This window comes from Engystomops pustulosus, chromosome 6 (genome assembly GCF_040894005.1).
Source record: "Engystomops pustulosus chromosome 6, aEngPut4.maternal, whole genome shotgun sequence".
Lineage (NCBI taxonomy): Eukaryota > Metazoa > Chordata > Amphibia > Anura > Leptodactylidae > Engystomops > Engystomops pustulosus.
The window spans coordinates 132,816,478-132,841,948 of NC_092416.1; the positions used below are offsets into that span (position 1 = coordinate 132,816,478).

The 25,471-nt window shown below is 43.7% G+C and overlaps 1 protein-coding gene across 4 annotated transcripts in view; it reads right to left on the bottom strand.

Annotated features, from left to right (window-relative positions):
* The window catches only part of KANSL1 (KAT8 regulatory NSL complex subunit 1), a 60,407-nt gene extending 35,315 nt beyond the window's left edge, over positions 1–25,092 (bottom strand). The window contains exons 1-4 of one of the 4 annotated variants that reach the window (XM_072111106.1): positions 25,041–25,092; positions 21,238–21,321; positions 20,482–20,596; positions 1,147–2,110 (exon numbers count right to left, since the gene is read on the bottom strand). In XM_072111106.1, coding sequence (XP_071967207.1) covers positions 1,147–2,015 — 869 coding nt within the window. In that variant the 5' untranslated portion in view covers positions 2,016–2,110; positions 20,482–20,596; positions 21,238–21,321; positions 25,041–25,092. Of the gene's footprint in view, positions 1–1,146; positions 2,111–7,597; positions 7,953–13,768; positions 13,788–18,898; positions 19,032–20,481; positions 20,597–21,237; positions 21,322–25,040 lie in introns of those variants that run through there. The other 3 variants (XM_072111107.1, XM_072111108.1, XM_072111105.1) reach the window with 3 other exon arrangements.
* Positions 25,093–25,471: the final 379 nt, after the last annotated feature.

Here is a 25,471-nt window from a genome sequence, read left to right on the forward strand (position 1 = left end):
GATGTATATCCAGTTGGCCAGATATGCGTCCCTCATAGTTTTTTGTGCCTGGACTCGGTACAGTGAGCACCGTGCTTACCATACCGTGCCATGGCTGCAAAAAAGATAGAACATGCTCCATCTTTGGCCTTATGAGCAGCAGTGCAGCATTATTTTCTACAGAGAGAGGAGTTAGCAGAATTCACTTCTCTTCAGCGAGCCTAGTGTGTGGCATACGTCCATGTGAATACACCCTTTCTTCTAAGAGGCTTGTGGTCAATGTATGCAGATACAGGCACTCCCATTGAACATGCATGCTCTGCAGAATGTGTATTTGTTTAGAATGGAGGAGAAGCTGAAACTAAACACTTTTGACAACAAAAGGATTAACCAGTACATATTAGATAGTCCCTTCTCTTTCTTCCACGTTTGATTTTTAGCAACCTGTAATTTATGGCTGGATATTCTGTAGACGACTGACAGCTTTCTTCCTATTAGGCTCCTTGCACACGGCTACTCACCCCTCCCCTCTCAATAGAAATCTGTGAGGAACCGCGACCTGGCCAAGCACATTGTTCTTACTGCACCGTGATTGGGTGCCATAGACCTCTATGAGGCCACGATCTGGACACAAATTGTGTGGCCCAGTCATCGCCCCCATTACGGTTGTGTGCACGAGGAAAAGACTGTCAGGCTGCACAGGGACAGGAGAGCAATGGCATCAAGCTGCAACAAATAACCTATAGAATGGGCTTCATAACAAAACTCCAAAGCTCCAATTCATTCAGCTTCAAAAATCCAGAAGAATTATGCACACAGTGACACACCACTGAAATTGGAGTCTATTACATCTACATTTTGTTTTCAGAGGGTTCCCATAAAAGGTGTTTTCCAGTGTGAAACAAAAGGTATGAATGAGGCATTTTTAGGATTATACTGGGGAAGAAGTTGGAAGCAGAAGACTCCATTTTCTGTCTAGTGGCTGTGCAGAGAACTGCAGGTCACTCCTATTAATACAGGAGCAACCCTGTGCTACCACTACAGTGAATGAGGTCTTCAGTTTTCAGACCTAAAAAACGAACATTTCTTTTTCATGGACCTAGAAAGCCACAGATTCTTCCCAAAGACAAAACATAGGGTTCAGAATAGGGAAACCAAGGTACTCACAGAGGAACATATCGTTGCCGGATGTCTACTTGTCTCAGTTCATCCTCTTCCACATCAGAGTCCCCTCCTGAACTACTTTCTGTGGCATCAGAGTCAAATCCTCGCTCACATGCTCGTAGAGTTGCAGACCCTGAGCAGCTCAGTCTCTCCAGCTCACCAGACGTTCCCTTAAGAGAAGCCTCCACGCTGCCACTTCCCACTTCTCCCCTTCGCTGGGCATCTGCTTTACGCGTCACTACTGTCAAACGATTTCGAGGAGTGTCTGGACCCCGACCAAAGGCAGTCTCTACCAGACCGCCTAGCTGTTGATGGAGATGCCGTTCAACCTGCTTTGCTTGGACTAACTGAAGCCTCTTCTGAATTGATCGTGCCCTCTTTTCCATCTCCCCATGGCGCCGTAACAAAGCCTTCAAGCGTTTATCAGAACCATGCTCAACACGAGACCCCTTCTGTTCATGTTCCTCAGCAGGAACAACTGGGGCTTTGATCCAAGGGTCCAATGTAGGAATTGCAAGGCTTGGGGGTTTGTCCACGGCTGGCTTTGCAGGTCTTTTGGCCAGTCCATTTAAAGGTCCTTGGGCCCCTCTTCCCGAATTGGCAATTCCTCTCAGCTCCTCCAGGTTGAGCTCCAAAATGGAGGAACGCCCCCGACACAGTGACTGAGACAAGATAGACCGTGGAGTGAAAACCCCAGCCAATTTTCCAGATGTTCCACTGAAGTTTGTTACCAAGTCTGGTGGGGCAGGTGGAGGAAGACAGCCACCGTTGGTCTCACCAAGGGGGAGGGAGGAAGATGGGGGCGCCAGCTTGAAGTGCAGGTTGTGGGCGTCAGGGGCAGGGTCAGTGAGAGCAGGTGCCATCGCAGCCATTCAGCACAAGGAATAGGGCAGGGGAGGGGGATGTTTCCCCAGTGGGGGGGCGGACGTCGGCCACACTGCCCCCAAGCAATTCCAATGAGGAGTACCTGTAGAGAAAGGAGGGGAAAAAAAGTTAAGTATATGCAAATAAATGACTAAATTAATGTACCAGTATTCACCAAAAACGGACAAATTTAAATTTTAAAAAATTCAAACATCTCCACCCCCGGGCAGGTAAATAAATCTTCTCCAAAATTAACAGCTCGCACCCTGTGTTGTAGTCCCCCTCCTCCCTAAGCTCACTTTTTAGCCTTCCTTACAGTTTATTGAATAGACCCAATACAAAAAGATTAGAAGTGCAATATTAATCATATAAACGCATCCAACAAATAGCATTGCATCATTAGGACAAATGAGGTAAAATTATGGCATTTGCATTGGGTCAGTTCTATGCATTCTAATTATTATATTAAAGCCAGTTACTGTATATACTTGAGCATAGACAGAGCCCCCCGATTTTGCAACACAAAAGGGAAAACTTACAGACCCCCCATTCCATTAATAAAATGTCCATTGAAGCCCACTTCCTTAACAAAATGTCCAGCAGAGCCCCAATCGTCATATTGCAAAATAAACACTGTACCCACCTCCTGCTCTCCAGATTCATCTTCCCTACGTGGCTTCCGGGCAGTGCAGACAGAGACACGTCCATGCACTCTGCCCGGGCACTCTATGATGTCATCAGATGGCGCCATCACCACCTCATACAGTGTCTCTGCCTGCACAGCCGGAAAGCCACAGGGTGAAGAGGAAGCTGGAGTGCGGGAGGAGAGTACAGAGGTTTTATTTGGGATGCTGTGGTAATCGATTGTCTACCTCGAGTGAAATCTCAGAAGTTGTTGCCACTATCTCGGAGTTCTGGATCCTTCTTTTTTCTACATACAATTGACTATCTTCTACGGTCATGGACCTGCAGGCTGCTGGCTGGTAGGCTCGGGGCCCTGCTCACTCAACTTTGCTGAAAAACTAAGCTTATACAGGCGGTCCCCTGCTCAAGAACATCCAACTTGCAGACTACTCCTAGTTACAAATGGCCCTCTGGATTTTGGTAATTTACTGTACTTTAGCCTTCGACTACAATAAAGAGCTATAATAGTTATAAACAGGTGTCTGCAATTAAGTTCTATTGCTAATCCTGGTTCTAATGAGAATCCAACATTTTTAAAATCCAATTTTTGGCTGGGGTTACAATTATAAAGTATACAGTTCCAACTTACATACAAATTCAACTTAAGAACAAACCTACAGATCCCATCTTGTACGTAACCCCTGCCTGTACTAAAATTTATATGGTACTTTGTCTGACAACACAAAAAGTCTTTCACAAAGTCTTTCCGCCTTACTACCATAAACTCTTAGCCAAAAGTTATCAGATCACATTATTTATCCTAAACACAATAATCTTGAATCTAGACTACGTCACTATAATTCAGCTTGGTTTATTGACTAGGTCATGCCGTACTTTTCTTGCGTGGCCTCCCAGCTCCCAATACTACATCATCACATGCTATTCCAGAGAGCACTCCACTCTTTTGTACGGACAATGGTACCTTGTGAACCCACATATAAGACAATATGTCCACTCAACTGTCAACTGCAACTGTCCACTCAAACAGAGTTATGCCCAATTCATATAGGCCCTTAACCAAGTATTATACCATCAGTTGCCGGGTATTAAAGTTGTGCCCTTACCATGGTCTAATTGATACATGGTTGTTCAACGTTAAGTGACCCTATTAACATCCATGTCTCATAGAATCGGATTTGTACTTTCATATATGCATATGGAAGCCATGATACAGATCCAGACCAGACAGACAACAGATAACAGTGATACTCTGTTATTAGGCTTCTTTAAAGGAAACCTACCATATGGATGCAGTATTGTACAACAAGCACATTTATACACTAGTGTGTGTCCTGAATCAGGATCCATTCTTACTTTATTTTCTAATGGAGAAAAATCGGCTTTTAAAGGAAACCTACCACATGAAATAGTAGGCGTTAGCTTTAAATACCCAGCACCAGCTAAGGGTGAGCTGGTTGCGGAGCATATTTTCGTTATAGTCATAAACCGCTGTATTGCGGTTTAAACACTTTTTAATCTTTATAAGTGAAGCAGCTTCGGTGCACCGTCACTGGCTCTCCGGCACTGCCTGTGTAGGAACGCGCACGGACGTGGACTTGTTGCACCGAAGCTGCTTCGCATATAAAGATTAAAAAGTGTTTAAACCGCAATACAGCGGTTTATGACAATAACGAAAATATGCTCCGGCACCAGCTCACCCCGAGCTGGTGCTCGGTATTTAAAGCTTACACCTACTATTTCACGTGGTAGGTTTCCTTTAAATTATGCAAATGAGCCTCATGGGTTCGAATGTCAAAGAAACCCCTTCGGGCTCCATCTGACATCACCGGCTCTTAGGCTGAGGAGAGGTGGGAGGAGGCAGGCAGTAATGTCATATAAAGGTGTGCATAATTAGAAGATGAGGGAGCCAGAAGAAGCTTCCATGATGTAGACAAAAGCCCCAGAGGCTCATTTTAAACATAAAAAAAAAAACAAAAAACACAATTTTCTCCGAAAATAGGCCATAAAAAAAAATTAAGGATGAACGGATCTCGTTTCAGGGGACACACACCAGCATGCAAGTGTGCTTGGTGTACAGTACTGTGCCCATGCGCTATATTTGTAGTACGCCAGCTTTACTGTGTCACTGCAGGGAGCACTGGAACAAAGAAAATGTAAACATATTTTTAATAGCACATACACAGGGACTTGCTAAAGGGCGATTTTGAACACTAAACCACCTGTAGGTACATGGGGGTAGTTTAGGACCGGTGGTAGTTTAGTGTCCTAAATCCTGACAAGTCCTCGTTAACTCATTCTTCAGGATGTGTAGGGGTCCTTAGAAGGTCCACAAGAACTTTTACACTGTATTATACAGTGTACCTTATATACTCGAGTATAAGCCTAGTTTATCAGCACAAAATTTGTGCTCAAAAAACCCTAACTCGGCTTATACTCGAGTCAACTAAAAACATAAAGACAAAACTCACCTTTTTGACGTCACCCATAAGTCCTCTTCTGTCTGAGACAGAAGAGGACCTATGGGGGACGTCGGAAAGATGAGTACAGTGTTATTTTTTTTCCTACTACAGGGGCTGGGCAGGCTGTATGCTACAGGGGCTGGCAGACTATATACTGGGAGGCTGTAACAAATGCATTTCCCACCCTCGGCTTATACTCGAGTCAATAGGTTTTCCCAGTTTTTTTGTGTTGAAATTAGGGGTCTCGGCTTATACTCGGGTCGGCTTATACTCGAGTATATACGGTATTTCATCTAAAAAGAAACAGGCATGGCAGTAAAAAAATTGGGGTAACTGGGCACAAGTATAGACTGGCTGCCGATTTACCCCTGCCATTTACCCACAATCAGTTTGTTTCTGACTAGTAAAATGCTGCAATTTTGCCACAGCTGGGGGTATAATTTAACCATTGATTTCCACACCCCAATCCACATGGTAATTATTGACTGCGGATGAAAAAGGCATCTTATCTTCACATTTCTTCCACAATGTGTATATGGGATTGTACACAAGTCCACAGGCAATATGAAACACATGAAGTTACCCTTAAAGAAACCCTGTCAAGTCAATTTTGGACCCTAAACCATCAGCCTGTATGAGAGCTTTCCATGTCCCATAAAATATTTATACTCCCCTAGATGCGAGTCCGATAAGGCACAACAGATTTACATCTGTAGATTACACAAAAGTTTAAAGGTTTTGTTATGAACACACATATAGAAATTATTAAAGGGCAATTTGGGACACTACCACCAGTCCATTAGGACCTGTGTGCAGAGATATCTAAGAAAGTAGCCAAGAAGTGCAGAGTAACAGTGAACTGGGTGCTCTAGATCTATGTGGATTTTGGAGAGGACATACAAGGTGTTGGCTACGGCTGGTTTCACATTCAAATCAGCCACAAGTAAACCAAATTTGTACTTTCAATACTAAAAACTGCAAAAACAAACTGAAATATTCACATATAATCACCAGGCAAGGAAAGAATGACAAGGCTTTTGTATTGTGGGTTTAAACACCTACAAAGCAAAGAACAACAAAAATGGTAGGTGCCTGGCACATACATATTCGCTCTAGGTGACCGCTTTCTTCCAAAAACAGTGCCACTGCTGATCACAGGTTGTTTCTAGTATTGCAGCAAAGCTACGAAGCTTCAATACACAAATAATCTATGGACACATAAGGAGATTTTTTTTCTTTTGAAACACGCCTTTAATTCTGGCTTGTGTCAAAGTTACTGTACAATGTCTACACAAACACACACTAGGGAAGGGAGATCCATTGCCAATGTATTGTATAGAATAGGGGAACCATTCCAGCGCTCTACACAGCGACGTCCGCTTGTTACAGAACGTGGTGGATAGTCAGCTGGCATAAGGAAAATAATGTCAGCAATACAAGACGGTAAAAAGAAATACCAACATATTCATCAGCTCTCAGGGGCCGAATCATAAATTCCTAGCACTGCAGGAACTAAGACAAAGGCAAAGTGAGGGGGCTGCAAGGCTTGCAATCTAAAGAGACCAGCTAGGTAAAGAGTCGGAGTATAAGGATCCATGCCTAGGGATTTGGGGGTCACAAGACATAAAAGGTTCAAAATGAGAAGGAAAGTCGGAGAATACTGCAGAACAGAGATTACATCAAGCATCACTGATATTAAAGGACAGTTGTACTGGATTAACAAAAAGGACAGTTCTAGAGGTTATGGAGACGCAGGAAACTATCAAGGAGGGGGAGCAGAGAAAAACCCAGGTAAAAGGGAACACCAATACAAGTATTGCTTACAGGCAAAGAGCAGACGGCCAAGAGAGCAGCTAGAGGGGGGGGCAAGGTGCAGAGGATCAAAAAGGTGGGACATACAGGAGCAAGAAGCAAGGATCAATGCACAACACAAAGGACCCAAAAGGAGAAAGAGGTGGGTGGGAAGCTGCAGTGAGAGATATGCGGATGAGATAGCAACACAAGGAAAGTGTTCACAAGCAGGAAGGAGTACTCCCAACTACTCTAGGGGTGCAGAAGGAAAGGGGGACCTGGGGTGCTCACACAGGAGTTGGGGGAATAAACGGGAAATAAAACTGGCATGCAGCAATCCAGATTACAAGGAGAGCGGGCACCGGCTGCCAAGGACTGCAAAGCCTTATTAATCAGCAAGATGGCAGGGGGCATAGTGGCCTGCCTATGGGGGCGCCACACTTCCATCTGTCACATGACAGCCCCTACATACCCCAAATAGTGGCACAGCTGTGATCCCTACACTATTACTACAGGCAAACAAAACAGCACAAGCAGTGGCGGCGCCTCCCCCCTGCAAGCAGGGTCAGGGCGGCGGCACGCAAGGGGTTACTGGAGGCAACTACACAGTGCAGGGCCCTTTAAATCAGCCCATTTAAAGTGTGTGCCGGGCAGGAAGGGGTTAAAGGTGGGGAGCGGAGAAGAGAAAGACTTACACAGGATGCGGCTCACAGAGGAGAGCAGGCTCCAGCAGTCCAGCCCGGAGGAGGAGGGGGTCCTGTGCACGCCGCAGCCTCCACACACAACTATATGCTCCCCCCCCCCCCCACAGGGGGGCAATAGGGAAGGTCGGGGGGAGAATAAAAAATGTAATGTGCTCCCAGACAAGAGTTCCCAGAACAGAACGCGCCGAGCCCTAGGGAGGGAGAAAGCAGTCCGCGAGCCTCCCCGAGCAACACACCGGGGTACGGGGGCGCCGCGGTCACCCCCCCGATCTATCGCCGGATCCTGGGGAGGAGAGGGGCAAAATGGCGCCGTCAGAGACGGACGGAGAGGAAGACTGCGAGGGAGGGGGAGGTGGAGACTCTGATAGATCGGGGGAGGAAGCGTGGAGAGGAGGGGACTTACACTAAAGGCGGCTGCTCCCAGGCTCCCCCGTGTGGACAACCGGGAGTATGACAGTGCGCCGCACACTACATAGGAGCAATGCACAAAGTGCTCGTCATAAGCTCGTCCTATGTATTCACCACAGAGGGGGCCCCCAGAGCCGCCGGCACGCCACACTGAGGGGGTCACCAAAGCCGCCGGCACTGCACGCCACACAGAGGGGGCCACCAGAGCCGCCGGCACTGCACGCCACACAGAGGGGGCCACCAGAGCCGCCGGCACTGCACGCCACACAGAGGGGGCCACCAGAGCCGCCGGCACTGCACGCCACACAGAGGGGGCCACCAGAGCCGCCGGCACTGCACGCCACACAGAGGGGGCCACCAGAGCCGCCGGCACTGCACGCCACACAGAGGGGGTCACCAGAGCCGCCGGCACTGCACGCCACACAGAGGGAGCCGCCGGCACTGCACGCCACACAGAGGAGGCCCCCAGAGCCGCCGGCACGCCACACTGAGGGGGTCACCAAAGCCGCCGGCACTGCACGCCACACTGAGGGGGTCACCAAAGCCGCCGGCACTGCACGCCACACTGAGGGGGCCACCAGAGCCGCCGGCACTGCACGCCACCAGAGCCGCCGGCACTGCACGCCACCAGTACATGTGTATACCTCACAGAGGGGCAACCAAAACAGAAGTCAAAAACTTATCAAAGGATGCCATATGAATGTAGAATAAAAATGGATGCAAATACAATACAGATGCAAAACAGACAGAGGCCCCTTGCGCACTGCACAGTGACCAAGTGCATTGATCTTTAGGAGGTCAATACAATATGGTCTTGTGTATGAGGCCTAGGGCGAAAAAATGAGCAAGAGCAAGTCCTATTCCTGCTTGTTTTTGCGTCGTCTTCAATGGTAAAGGCAGCAGCGGAGCACTTCCACGGATTGCACACAAATGTCCATGAGACCCTTGTTTGTGTCTCATAACTGCACGGGTCATGGACAGGTAGCCTGACTAAAAGGAGTCCGTATGCGGTCCTTGGAAACCATGGATAGCACGTTGAGAACTCCAAACTAAAGCACAAATACAAAAATGTCAGCCTTTTCATTAAGGCCGGGATCACATCACGTTTCGCACATCTGCCAGTTGTATAATGGCACCATATACATTCAAAAATTGCTGCTTTCTTTGTCATACGTCTATTTATTTTGATGTATACGTTTTACCTGTCGCATATGTTGGCATCCGTATTTACACTATAAAAATGTATACTTTTTTATATTTTTTTAAAAATGTTACTGGACTACGTCTGATAATCCAGATGCACAATTCACAACGGATGTAGATAACAGATACGCAATCTAAAATTCCCATAATGCCTTGCATTGGCCGTATGTGACTCCTGATCTGATCCAATGCATTTACTGTATTTTCCCTCATGAGGAATACCGACAGGTTTTTATGATGGGGCAAAGTTCATGTCATCTGAGGGACGGGCTCTCTTTGGTTAACAAAATACCAACTGTGTACAACATAGATAGGAGACGTATGTGACAACACTAATCAAAAGTGTGGAACAATCCATTACAGTGTGTTCACATGTGGCGTTTACGTGGCGTTTACATTGCGTTGTGAAACTCAATACAACAACAGTTGCCTTGCATTAACAAAAAACAATGTTAGGCCGGTTCCACACTTGAGAGTGTGATGAACTCGCAACGCATGCTGCTCGGATCGCACGGCCCGAACGCTGCACACCAGGACTGAACTGACATGCTGAGTTCAGTCCCGGTTGCAGCGTTCGGGCCGTGCGATCCCAGCAGCATGCGTTGCGAGTGTGATCGGGTGCCTTCAGACAAGGCATTTTGGGATGCATCTGAACGTATGCATCCATGAGTTTTGCTTCTTTGAAAGCTTTTTTTTTATTCATTGCTGGAAGTTTAAGCATGAGGCCACGGTCACACGTTCCACTAGCAATCTTAACGCGATTCTAGCGCACAGGCGGGTCGGGCCTTGGCCCAAATGCAGAGGCAATGCGATAGTGTCGCGTTATGAACATGACGCTAGTGAAACGTGCGACCATGGCCTTAACATTTTCACACCTGCTTACACTGCCAGCAATAAAAATGCTTTCAAAGAAGTTATACGCTAAACTTTGGTAACATGTGAATGAAGACCAAAAGGCCACATGTAACCGCACCCTCAACAAAACTTTGGGGCAAACCTCCACTCCATAGCTGTTGTACTGCGTTTCAAAACATAATGTTAGCGATGGTATTCCCATCTGTGCATTAACATTTAATTTAATTCATTTGCCATATGTAAACCTTTTTTTCAATTAGATGTTATTAAAAAAAAATGTTCCTGTGTGAAGATAATTTCTCATAAATATAGCCATGTTGTCCCTTAGAAACGAGATAGCTTCCTCGGATACGTCCACCTCACATTTAGGCAGCGGTGGCAAGGCATGCGCTATCGAGTCCTGCCTGACCACCTGGCTTCAGGGTTCATTACCACAGGACGGCTGTAGTATATATAGTAACTCCTGGACATTTCATGTGTAAAAAGGTTTTTTTTTCTTTCTGCAATCATTCCAGCAGAGGTGGTCGTATCCAAGGACACAGTCTTGTTTCTAATTGACTACATTTATGAGAAATTATCTTCACACAGGTAAATTTTTATGTAGGGAAGAAATGTTTATATATGACAGATTAATTAATCTGAATGTGAATGCACAGACGAGAATACCCCTTTAAGTTAACTTTGTGTTTACAAATGGCAAATGTTAACGGTAATGTAATTAGGCAAATTTCTTCTCCTTAGTTGTTTGTATTCAAAAAGGAATTGTGTACATGTAAAACACTGGATGCTGGTTACCAATAGGAGGGGTTTCCTTGGAAACAAAGATGTATTTGGGCAGAGCCCCATCCCCGGGCATTTGCATTGCATTTGTAAAAGCCACATCTGAACACATCCTGGAGCAGTTAGAAGCCTACAGCTAGTGCCGCGCAAGACTGGATGTGTGCGGTTCTGTACACAGTGAAACATGTGATGGCTAACCAGCACCCGGTATCTTGTATTGTTTATATGCAAGACACGGGGTGCTGCTTACCATACGCAACGTCTGATCACAGCCTACGGCAGTGGTAGCGAACCTATAGCACGGGTGCCAGAGGTGGCACCTGGAACCTTTTCTGCAGGCACTCAGGCCATCGACCCCAGGACCGAGTTCACCAAACAAGACGAAATCCAAAGAATTTTCCTGCAGTCCCTGGCAACTTTAGAGATGCTGCTCTCAGCGCTATTTTAAAGTGTCACTTTGGCCGGCGCCACACGTAGCGCTTTGTCTGCGCTTGCAAACGCAAACAAAGTCGCGCCCACCGGGGCGTGCCTCGGCCCGACCGCATCGGCGTTTCTATGGAAACGCCTGCGATCGGGAACGAGCCGCCGGTGTTCCGCGTTAAATTAACGCAAAACACCTGGCGGGTCGTTCCCGATCGCAGGCGTTTCCATAGAAACGCCGATCGATCGGGCCGAGGCCCGCCCCGGTGGGCGCGACTTTGTCTGCGTTTGCAAGCGCAGACAAAGCGGTACGTGTGGCGCCGGCCTTTATTGGCTTTTTTGAACTGCGGGAAAAGTGAGAAGGTGTTAACAGAAGTGCTGCTGGACCCACCCCTTCTCCTGTACCCTGGAAAGAAGCTACGATGAGAGTCAGAATTTGCCCTCCTTTCAACTGTATTGGTGGCCTCAGGGGGCCAATACAATTGAATATTGTCGAAGAACAGGAAGCAATAAGTTACTGCTTAAAATGCCATGCTAGAACTTCATGTTAAATAAGTGGATTTTGGTTGTAGTTTGGGAACTCTGTCTCTATAAGGTTCGCCATCACAGGCATAAGGTGATGCCACATGTTGCATTTTTGCCCAGTTTTAAAGCATGCGTTTTTTAATTTTTATCATGTGTTTTTCTGGTTTTAATCTGTCACAGCTGCCTACAATTCTAGAAATGAAGATAAAACAGGTTCAAAGCAGCCAAACGCATGGTAATCATTCAAAGACACATGCGTTTTTAAACAGACTGAAAACCCATGCTTTAAAATGGTCCAAAAATGTGACTTGTGGCATCACCATTAGGGTGCTTTCAAACGCATTACAACAACTAAAAAGAGATTTGTCCAATTACACTGCTGTTGACATTGCATTAACAGTATGTTAGCATACATGGTTTGTAAACACAATGTTGACAGCAATATATTTAGGCAAATCTCTTTTCAGCTGTTGTAATGCATTTGAAAATGCATGCAATAATGTTGCATGTGAACGTACCTCTAGGGATGCAGAAAACTTACATTAAAGGGGGTATTCCCATTACAGTTAATTCTATGTTTACTTCCTGTGGACAAAAATGGTCACACAGGTGCTCGGCTCCTTAGGTCATACAGCTCTGATTACTCTCTAATGATACTAATGACCTAGACACCTGTGTGACCATGGTCAGATTTCTGTCCACTGGAAGTAAACATACAATGGGGGACATTTACTATGGCGTTTCCGCCAGTTTTGTGGCGCTCTCACCACATGTTCTGCTCTCAGACCTATTTATTATCTGGCGGCGCCAGAAAAAATGACTTTTTCCGTCTGCTCCGACTGTTCTCCGAAAAGGGGCGTGGCTTTGGCGGAGTGGAAACTCAGACACAATTACTATGTGTCGCAGCCCTTTTTGGGCGGTGTAAACTGACGGAAAGTAGACCAAAAGAAAACTGGTCTAGCAGGGACTGTTGGACACATTTCTGGTGCTCGGGACAGATTTTGTCCCAGGGACAGAAAATAGTCTCGGCGCCAGAAATGTCTCTGCACAGCTCTACAATATTAAATGTGTGTCTTCTTACCGAGAGCAGGTCGGTAACAAAGCCAATGCAGACACCGACACTGTAAGTAAATGTCCCCCATTGGGGGAGACATTTACTATGGCGTTTCCGCCAGTTTTGTGGCGCTCTCACCACATGTTCTGCTCTCAGACCTATTTATTAGCTGGCGGCGCCAGGAAAAATGACTTTTTCCGTCTGCTCCGACTCTTCTCCGAAAAGGGGCGTGGCTTTGGCGGAGTGGAAACTCAGACACAATTAATATGTGTCGCAGCCCTTTTTGGGCGCTGTAAACTGGCGGAAAGTAGACCAAAAGAAAACTGGTCTAGCAGGGACTGTTGGACACATTTCTGGTGCTCGGGACAGAAAATGGTCTCGGCGCCAGAAATGTCTCTGCACAGCTCCACAATATTAAATGTGTATCTTCTTTCCCAGAGCAGGTCGGTAACAAAGCCAATGCAGACACCGACACTTTAAGTAAATGTCCCCCAATCTTTCTATAGAATGACAGCAAGCAGAGATCTAGAAAACCAATTAGGAATTGATGCAGAAAATATACTGGAAAACTGTATAACCTTTTATCATAAAAACAATGACAATTAGCTGTGATGGGAAAACCCCTTTTAAGCCACAATACTTAAAAAAACAAAGTTGCCCATAACAACTACTTTACTATGGGAACTTACAGCACCGTTATATGATTTTTATCCCTTATGACAGTGATTATTTAACGTTCCAAGCATTTAACCCCTTAAACTGAGATTTCCTAATTCATTAGGTTGTTAGGATAGGTCATCTGGACCGTCACCACAACAGAGAAGACAATTACACGGCACATCTCCCTGTATAACACCATGTGTATAACAGCCAGTCAGTCAGTGCTATGGAGCGAGAGCTACCTGACCTGTACTCACCGCAGACAATGGTGCGCCTGTGGGTGTGTAGTGTACGAGGAGCACACACCTGGATGGCATTACGCCACTCCCTGGGAATGTTAATTGCTCTGCTCTGGCTGCTGCTTTTATCAGCATGGTCGGCCATTGACACTCTGTAGAGCCGAATTGGATGCCGTTATCTGCATGTGAAGGATGGATTTGTAGCCTCTAGAATCCACAGAGGCCACATACACATAGCCTGAAGCCAGCGGAACATGTGACGTTTCGAACCTATTTTTGGGCAGTTTTAAAGCAGTCCATTAAAAAACGCATCAATTTTTGACCCATTTTAATTAAGATAAGTGGTAAAACCGGTCAAAAACGATGTTTTAAAAAAACCCATGCGGTTTTTAACAGACTGCTTAAAAACGGCCTAAAAACGCCATGTGCGTCACCAACCTGAGGCCGGCTGCACATGTGGCATTTTGAACCCATTTTTTGGGCCATTTTTAAGCAGTCAATTAAAAACCGCATGCGGTTCTTTAGAAAACGCATTTGTTTTTGACCCATTTTAATTAAGATAATTGGTAAAACCAGTCAGTCAAAAACTGATGCGCTTTAAAAGACTCCTTAAAAACAGCCAAAAAACGGGTTGAAAACACCACGTGTGTTGCTGGCCTGAGGCTGCATCCCTATGTGGTGACTGCATTGTGACTGGAATTGCAACGGCTCCTCCTGCGATCAGATGTTGAAGTAACATTGGGGGACATTTACATAAAGTGTCGGTGTCTGCATTGGCTTTGTTACCGACCTGCTCTCGGTAAGAAGACACACATTTAATATTGTAGAGCTGTGCAGAGACATTTCTGGCGCCGAGACCATTTCCTGTCCCTGGGACCAAAATCTGTCCCGAGCACCAGAAATGTGTCCAACAGTCCCTGCTAGACCAGTTTTCTTTTGGTCTACTTTCCGCCAGTTTACAGCGCCCAAAAAGGGCTGCGACACATATTAATTGTGTCTGAGTTTCCACTCCGCCAAAGCCACGCCCCTTTTCAGAGAAGAGTCGGAGCAGACGGAAAAAGTCATTTTTTCTGTCCCCGACAGCTAATAAATAGGTAGGAGAGCAGAAGATGCGGTGAAAGCGCCACAAAACTGGCAGAAACACCATAGTAAATGTCCCCCATTGTGTTTGCATGTGATAGCAAAAGGAGCCTTTGCTGGGAGAGCGGCCTAGGGAGAAAAGAATGGGCCTAATTATACATCGCTTTGCTACGATTTACACTAAAGGCCAGAATTTTTTATTTCCATAAAGCTAGTGGGAGGGAGTTTGTCCCAAATGTATACGCGTTTCCTCATGAAATGCAATGAAACGCATTTTGGGCAAACCCCCTCCCACTCTCATTTTAGTTAAAAAAAAAACACGTCGAAAACAGTACGTGGGAAACCGGCCTCACCTGCCAAGCATATGCAAAGTAATTCACGCTGCAGGTTTTAAAGGTTTTTTTCAACCATTGCAATAAAGGAGATTCCCGGTGGCAAAAAGCAAAAGCCACCTGATGTCCGGTCAGCTTGTAGAGGAAGGCTACTGCATGAAATCCTGTCTGCAGAGAAACTCATGCACTGTGACACAGACAATTATAATCATGTGTAAAATGAAGGCAGCGTTCACACATGGCATTTACATTGCATTTTCAGTGGAGGAGAGGATCTTTGCCCCATTACATTGCTGATAACCTTTGTGTTTACATTTGCATTAACAAGTTTTAACACGGGTAACAAAGTAAACACAAATGTTAAGGGTGCGTTCACATGTGGCGCATTTTGGATGCTTTTTTTAAACGCATCCCAGAAATGCATGCATTTTTACATGTTACCATGCGTTTGGCAGGTTTAAAAAAGTTTTTCTTCATTGCTGCAGCGTAAACAATGTCACAGTTTCTTACACTTTTCGCAATGACAACCAGTCAAACGCATGGTAATACATAAAAATCCATGCATTTCAGACGCATGCATTCCATGGACGCGTTCAAAAACGCAATTCGTTCCACAGCTGCCTACACTTCTAGAAATGAAGATAAAACAGATTCAAACCAGTCAAACACATGACTGCTTAAAAAACGGCCCAAAAACGCATTCAAAATGCCACGTGTGCCATCACCCCAAGGGTGATGCGACACGTGGTGCTTTGAACCCGTTTTTGGTCCGTTTCTAAGCAGTCCGTCCGGAAACGCATGCGGTTCTTGGAAACGCATCCGTTTTGACCAGTTTTAATTAAGATTAAAAAATGCATGCGTTTTTAAAAAAAACAAATAACGGGTTCAAAACGCAACGTGTGCCACCACCCAAAGGCCACTCACGTGGCACTTTAAAAATCATTAGTTTTGCGTATTGGCTTTTTGAATGGGTTTTTGGATAAAGTATCTTAACTTTGTGTTTTCACAAAGAGCAGGGAGAACAAGATCACTGCATTTTTACAATTTCCAGGAGACACGGGTGTATTTAATTGATGAACATCAAGCATTGAGAGCGCGTTCACACGTTGCTTTTTGGTTGCGTTTTCATTGCGTTTGAAAGGCATATACAACAGCTGATGTGAGGTAATTTGCCCAATTACATTACCGTTTACATTTGTAAACGCAATGTTAACATGTGTGTTAACAAAATGCATGTGTTAACACTTTGTCAACGCGGGCGTTAACATCGCATTTACTATGCGTTTTGTAGACGGAAACATTAACAGTGATGTAATTAGGCAAATCACCTCTCCACAGCTGTTGTATATGCGTTTCAAACGCAATGAAAACGCAGGTCAAAACGCAACGTGTGTACGTGCCCTCAAAGAACGAATGCGTAAAACACAATTTTGTTAATGCGTTTAATAACGCATTAACAAGGCGTGTGTCACCATCCTGAAGTGCCTCATGTGGCATTTTGGGGATGTGTTTTAAAACGCATGTGTCCTATGTTACCAATCATTTGGCTGCTTTGACACGTGGCATTCTTACGCATGTAATTGTTCATGTAAAAACCGTGCTTTTCTGAGATGCATTTAAAAACACGTGTACACGCACCATCACAACAACGTAATTAGGAGAATCTCCACTCCTCAGATGGAGCCTCACACGACAAGGGAATGTGGACATGCGCTGGCCGTATTGTATACAGCTACTACACATACTCATTTCCTCCTATAGGCTCATGCACACGGCTACGAATTTCACAGCCCGTGTACGAACCGACTGCCAAAGACGCAAAAGATAGAGCAGGTCCTATTCCTGCTCATAGTTGCATCCATGGCAGTCGACACATGAGCGTAGCTCACCCCCGGATAGCATTATGAGGCTGTAATCCAAAGCCAGCAAAAAGAGGCTGTGCGCCATCAGGTTTTTTTGAATGGACACCACACGGCTGCGCTAAATGCCAAGCCTAATGGATCCATTTTATTCCAGGCACTTTTACATAGAAGTGCCCAGACACATCAGAGCCACACGTATAGACATGAGATATAGTGTGCGCCACCAGTCTCCGTTATCCGTACAGAGCGCACACCTTCGCTCCAACCATATCTGGTGAGGACAACGCGCAGGATGAAAATAATATAAGTGACATTTAGTTTGTATGCTTTGCTCAAAAACAATCCCTATATGCAAACAAGGCAAGTAAAACTTGTAGTGGAGGGCCTGAGCTCAGCACAAGCACTAGTCTTTGTTCTCTACTGTACAGCCCTGCAGGATATGTTGACACTATAAATAAAAGCACACTGTCAGCAGCTGCGGCAGTGGCCAGTAGAGGGAGCCCGCACACACGCCAGGAATGCACCAAAGAGCCTCCCGCGCACAACACAAACAACCTAGGGAGGGGCGTGACGTCACGGAGGACAGCTCGCAAAGCACGCAGGGTAATGTAGTCCTGCCAGAGCCCACAGGCACAATGCATAACAAGCATGCTGCTGCCTAGAGCTCAGTGCAGCATGTCCCTGCTCCCAGGCATACGCTCTACACGATTCCCACAGTGTCATAAAGAGGCATTGCAGCTGCCAGCAACGTACTCTGTACTATACCTACATTGGCATCATTCCATAAATTAGCCTGACATTGCAGGGGAGTTATCCTAGAAGCACCACCAAGGACTTGATGTGATACAAAGTGACAGCACTGGACAGAAGAGCTTGCAATCCAACAGTGTCACTGGGCCATTCTAACTAGTAGAGTTCAAGAGTTTACAATCTTCTAGCTCATCATATATTCACAATGTAAACCAAACAAACTCTGTAAATGTTATTTAGTAGAAGTACTATTGTAAAATGTTCTGCCTGACTATAAAGAAAGGATCCCCACAAAATGCCCCAGGGATTAAAGCCATGGCTGTAATGATCATTATAGAGACCGGCCTTGTCAATCTCTATGGAATAATTATCCGTGTTTTCTATACAATCCTGGGGTGTCCTGTAATCTGCAGGCAGGGGGTTCATTGTGCGAATGAAAAACAAAGCGCACATCGCCGTAGTCTGGAATTCTATCACATTAGGCACCAACCACGAGGTCACAGAACATTAGGCAAAAACCCTGCCTGCCCTGATAACATTTAGCCAATGTGCCAACCAAGAAATTGCGCTCGTCTAATACTAATTTAAATTTTCACTGCTCATAAAAATATTTAAAATACTCTATCATCAAAAATTAGCAAGTGATCTCACCCGCTAGTAGCCCATCTACTGCTGCATTACATAAGTTGGGTTTCCTTAATAAATTGTAAAAATATAAGCAATGCTGCCACCAGATGCGAAACTATAGTACAGCTTTAACATGAACCAATCATAGGATATAGGCAAAAACCCAAAAAGGGGGCAGTGATGGATCATGTCATAGTGTAAGACAAAAAAACTACAAATCCCATAATTCCCCCTCCCAAAAAAAGGAAAAAGTTACATAAATACGTTGATTTAAAAAGTGTACTTATTAGTATAGGTCATACAAAAGGCAAAAAGGGGTGGGAGGGGTCTGGTCTGCAGAGCTGACACTTTTGCAGCAGAATTGCGGGGGTTGTGGGGAGGTTCCTTAGCATGGCAGGCTGACATGGAGGGAAATTCCAAAACAATAGAGGTAAGGAAGGCGTGTACCTAAAGCAAATGTGGAAGTCAGCTTATTTAAAGGCAAAGCGTGTACTTACAGGCGGACGAGATGGTGCTCCTGTGTGCGGGCGAGGGAAAAGCTGAAGGTCTCAGCACAGAGACAGCACAGATCATTGCTGCTGTCTCTGAATCATATTCCAGCTTTGCACTAACCACACACAAGCTGCACTAATAGGAGCTCCTGCAACACCCCCTCCCCTGTCCACAACCCCAGGATGAGTCCATGACACCCCCAGGGGAGGACACCACGCTTAGCTAAGACGTACAGGCACAACGCATGAAGAAAGCAGCGTAAGGAAGCCCTCTGATGCTCCAGCCCGCACCACAATAATCCCCATGAAAAGCGGTTTAGACAGAACTGCCAAATGAGCAGAACATTTGCAATCACATGAACACAGTCCTACCCTTTGTGCAGTCTCAATGGTATTTCCAGCTGCTGCTTGCTCAGAAAAATGGGAGTGCAGTTTGAGGCTGTGCCCACCAGAGGACAGCAACGCTTACACAACGTGTCATATGCTAGAGTTCATCTAACATGGGTGCTATTATGCAACAGGCGTATAACGCAAGGATCACGCAAGCTGCTAATATATTCCAACATAGGAGAACAAGGAATATTATATCCAGACACTTTTCTCCAATTAATAAAGACACAGAATATGCAACACATTATCTAAATGTATACCGGTTTACCGGTAATTTTCGTAATACTTAGAATAAGTGATCAATATAAATTTGGCAGGAGTAAAGACTACGCAGCACTCGATTCTGAACAAGTTTCTTGTACCAAACTTGCTTGTGGGCAATGGGCTACCGTCATGAGAGTTGTAGTTAAAGAACCAGGGGTTGTTTTATAGCAAAGTTGCCCAAGTATTATCTGATCTTATAACTGCTGGCAGTCACATGTGGGAGATTTTCATTCACTGCAGTGTTAATACGATGTGAAAATCCTAATCTAAATATGAGCTCAAGGGGTAACAACAAGTCCAACAACATTGTATGGCGCCATTATTTAATTCATTTTTATGTGACCACAGTGTTTATTTAAGGGAAAAAAAACACTTGACAATAAGGTGCGGTCACATGTACCACTATGATTAATAATAATTATTATTTATATAGTGCATACAGATTACGCAGCGCTGCACAGAACTTACCAAATCAGTCCCTGTCCCCAATGGGGCTCACAATCTAATCAACCTACCAGTATGTTTTTTTTTTTTTTTTTTTTAATGTGGGAGGAAACTGGAGGAAAACCACACAAACACGGAGAGAACATACAAACTCTTTGCAGATGTTGACTTGCATTGGACTCTGTTTAGAAGAGCAATGAAAGTGCACGAGAAAACGCATTTAATTGGTAACCAGCACCTGGTGTCTTCTAAGTACAAGACACCGCTTGCTGCTTACCGATCACATGCTTTTCCATAGAAGCACATATGCGATCGGGCCGTGACACCGGCCATACACTTTCATTGCACTTCTCAACAGAATCAAAGCGGGACGTGTGACCGCACCCTAAATCCCAAAATTTTGCAATTGTATGAACTACATTGTGGTCATGGATGGTAGTCGTAATCGACAACCATAAGCTTCGAATAAATCAATGATTTTCCCTTGTTACCTGCATCCAGAAGACCAACATGTTGATGGGGAGAGGTTTCAAAATGTATAGAACCATAAAGCAGAAACCACATATAAACAAGCCAATGGAGATAGCCAGCCTGGCCAAGGAGCATCTGTAGAAAATAAGAAGAGTCACATATTTGTGTATGAAAACTTTGATTTAATTGTCTTAAATTAACAAAAAAGCAGTACAGTGATTGGTTGCTGCAGGCCACTATACCTATTTCCACGAGGCCCCATATAAAGTGATAGTTTTGCAAGGGCGTTTTCCACCTAGTGATCTAAATGTAACAATCTCTGTACAACACTGTGAATATGTTGGTGCTATGTAATAAGCTTTTATTCTGAAAAGGCCATTTTATAATGAAATAAGAATTAGGGCCGTTCCACACTTGCTAGTGTTATGCGATGAACTCGCATCACACTCGCAACGCATGCTGCTCAGAACGCACGGCCCGAACGCTGCACACCGGGAGTGAACTGACATGCTGAGATCACTCCCGAGCAGCATGCGTTGCGAGTGTGATGCGAGCCTTAGGCAAATGTTTTACTTTCCATCTGCATTAGTATAATATAACTAGACTTATTTGTGGCCAAGTTCATTCTATCAAGAGAATGAAGGATATGAAACTACAACTAAATAATGCTGAGAGTTATAGTCTAATAACAGCTGAAGAGGCTCAATCTGTAGGTCCAATTTGCAACTACAGTAGTTGTCTATTTACCCCCATCCTTTATTATGATGTGTACATACCGTTCTGATGGCTTCAGCATTCTGTATTCCTCACAATTCCACCTCCACAATTTTCTTTTCAGGTAGACTAACAATGTAATTTACCTGAAAATAAATTTTAAAAACACTCAATTATATATAATACAATATTTTTCCTACGACCCAGCCACTTTCCTAACATTTGATATTCCATGATATGTATCAGGAAGCCAATACAAAAAAAAATTTGACTTAAAAAATCTATCAAAAGATAAATTCATTTGAAACATCCGTAATTTTTGGATTATTTGAGATGAGGCTTTTTTTTTTTAGGGGGGGGGGTGTTAATGGGGCAGATTCATCAGCTCTGGTGTACAAGCCCTGAAATAGTTGCATTTCTTTGCATATGGCCAGGAATTGCAACAATTTACCCCCTTACGCCAAGTTGACCACCGCAGGGTGTTGGTGCCTGCACCAATTCCTATAGTGCAATTTTAGCATGCCAGGTTTGGGACTGGTGTAGAACTGCCTTACCAATAAAAAGTAAGAAATATAAGGAGCCTGAAGCCTTTAGACATATCCGGTGTGACAGAAGTGGTAGGATTTACTGTATATAAACAAAAAATGTGCTAAAAAACCCAACTCGGGTAATACACGGGTGTATAGAAAAAAAAAAAGAAACACCCCTGAAGCACGGCTCCTCTTCCTTCTCCTCTTCACTAATAGCAGAGCGGGCAGAGATGCGTCCTTGCGCTTTGCCCACGGTGCACACTATAAAGTCAGCAGCAGCGACAACGCTATGTTACTGGGTGTGTCGTGGGCAGAGCGAATGGGCGCATCTCTGCCCGCTGTGTTACAAGTGAAGGTAGACGTGCATATACACTTGGGGTGTATAAAAACACCTGCAGGGAATTTCATTACTACATTGGGGTACTTCATGGGGCATTTCATTGCTGGTGCGGGGGCTGCATGGGGCATTTCATTGCTCGGGAGGACTGCCTGAACATTTAGTTACTGACATTTTCATTACTGTATTTTCCACCCAAGGCTTATACTTGAGTCAATAAGATCTCTCAGTCACTTGTAGTAAAATTAGGAGTCTCGACTATACTCGTATACCGCATATAAGGTACATCACACGCTAGCGCATGGTAAACGATAAATTCCCCCCATAGAGTTTATGATTTTGCCTATTTATGTGTGTTCTAAGGAAATGACAGGTAATTTTATAAATATTTTTAAAATTTTTCTGACAACATGTACAGCATGTTCCCCTCTAACAATATTAGTATTGAAGAATATTATACACAAGATTATATCCCTTAGGCTTCCCAAAAGATGGTATAACACGTTTTTAAAGGTTTTACAATATAAAAAAAATATATATATTTAAAAAATTGTCCAAATACATCTGAATTCAGCCCTCTTTCTGTAGAACTCAATTGAAATAAAAAAAAAAAAAAAAAAAAAAAAAAACCATAACCCTGTCAGGAATTTTTGTATCTAAAAACACCCACTTTAACAAAATATTTAACCGTAGGGAAGTTGCTGATCAATATCTAATGCTAGTATATCTAGTAATATCTAGTACAATACTGTGCAGAATCGCTGTACAATGCTCAGCGCTATGCTTGGTAGAGGCTTCATCACACATATTAGTGCTGCAATCTATATGCTACGCAAATTATAGAATACTCCTTTATATGCAGCTCCACCTTTTTTTCATATGGACAGAAATTTAAGTATCGTAGTAGAAAAAAAAAATGCTACATTGCAGAATTCAAATTATTGACACATTTATACGAATATATATGTGTATATGACTACATTTACATTCCAGTATGTGTCTATGCATATGCATGACAATAAATCTGTATTTTCGCCTATTACTATGTATAATTATTTAGATTCCCATATTACTATGAATGTATAATTATGCATATTCATCTATTACTATGTATACATGTATAATGTATGTATATTCATCTATTACTATGTATGATTGATTATGCATATTCACCTATTACTGTGTATGTCTGGTTATGTATATTCAACTATTAATATGTATCTATGTATGATTATGTAAATTCACCTATTACTATGTAAGCATAATGTATGCATATTTACCTATTACTATCTATGTATGATGTATGTATATTCCCTTATTACTATGAATGTATGATTAGGCATATTCACCTTTCACTATGTGTGAATGTATGATGTATGTATATTCACCTATTACAATGCATGTATGAGATTATGTAAATTAACCTTTTACTATGTATGTATGATGTATGCATATTTACCTATTACTATGTATGTATAATGTGTGTATGAGGTTATATATGATTGTGTATATTTTACCTATAACTATGTATGTATAAGATATGTATGTATAGTAATAATGATCTATATTTATATAGTATTGATCTATATTTATATAGCACAAACATTTATATGGAACAAAATGAGTGAGGGCCCTGTCCGCAAGAGCTTACATTCTATGAGGACACAAGAGTTAAAAATCTTATATGATAGTCGTATATTCACCTATTACTATGCATGTATGAGATTATGTATAGTAACCTATTACTATGTATGTATGTATGATGTATGCATGTATATTCACCTAGTACTGTGTATGGATGAGATCATGTATAGTCACCTATGACTATGTATGTATGTATGAGATTATGTACAGTCACCTATTGTATATTCACCTTGAACTATGTATGTCTAAGATCATGTAGTCACCTATGATTATGTATGATTCTGTATATTCACATATTACCATGTATGAGATTTTGTATAGTCACCTTTTACTATGTATGATTGTGTATGTTCACCTAGTAGTATGTATGTATTATATTATGTATATTCACCTATAACTATGTATGTATGACTATGTATGTACACCAACTACTATGTATGTCTATGTATGTACATCTATAACTATGTATGATTGTGTATATTCACCTAGTGCTGTGTATGTATAAAATTATGTATAATCACCTATCACAATGTATGATTGTTTATGTTCACCTAGTAGTATGTATGTATTAGATTATGTATATTCACCTATACTATGTATGTATGACTATGTATGTACACCTATTACTATCTATGATTGTGTATAATCACCTAGTGCTATGTATGTATTAGATTATGTATAACTATGTATGTGTATATTTACCTATGACTATGTATGTACACCTATTACTATGTATGATTGTGTATATTCACCTAGTATTATGTATGAGATTATTTATAGGCACCTATCACTATGTATGATTGTGTATATTCACCTAGTATTATGTATGAGATTATGTATAGTCACCTATCACTATGTATGATTGTGTATATTCACCTAGTATTATGTATGAGATTATGTATAGTCACCTATCACTATGTATGATTGTGTATATTCACCTAGTATTATGTATGAGATTATGTATAGTCACCTATCACTATGTATGATTGTGTATATTCACCTAGTTGTATGTATTTATTAGATTATGTGTAGTCGCCTATTACTAAGTATGTATGTATGTATACCCCCATGTAGCCCTGTGCTGTTAACCCGTCAGTGCCCGGTGATCCAGCACTGTGCACTGGCACGGAGTATCATAGCCCAGCTGATCATACAAAGTTCCAGTATCTGGCCTGTTTATTGCTGAGGAATACAGAGGCATATACTCCAGCCATTCTGCACAGCCAGCCACTACAATGCCCCAAATCTGGCGTGCCCCTGCTTTCCTACATGCCCCGGGGTGCCCCTCTCCCCCCACCCAGTGCCACCTGGTGCATACACCCCACTCCCCACGCACCCCTAAGCCTGCACCTACCTGCACAGCTCAACCAGGGCTGCTGGCTCCGGCCGTTCCCATCACCCTCCCCTATGAGCTCCTAATTGGAGAATGCGGCTGAGCTCGCTATTTGATTGGGTAACGCTGTGTCAGTCAACGCATTGAGGGTGGGCGAGTAGGTGTGGCTTAGTGCCGTTACTGTGTGCCTGGGTTTAGGCTTGTTAGGGGGGAAGGGGGGCAGGCATGTCATGGTATGAGAGTGTGACCCCTGATTGTATGACACTGGCCTCCACTATATATACACCATGGCCCCTGTATATCTCCTCTATAGGAGGGGAAGGGGCAGCAGGAGGGAGAACATACACATTTCTAGCCATATAACACCTCACTTAGCTGTGCCCCCAGTATCTACAGGTCAGAATGAGAATCTAGTCACCCCTATTACCAGTGATGCTGCACCTCTGAGCTTG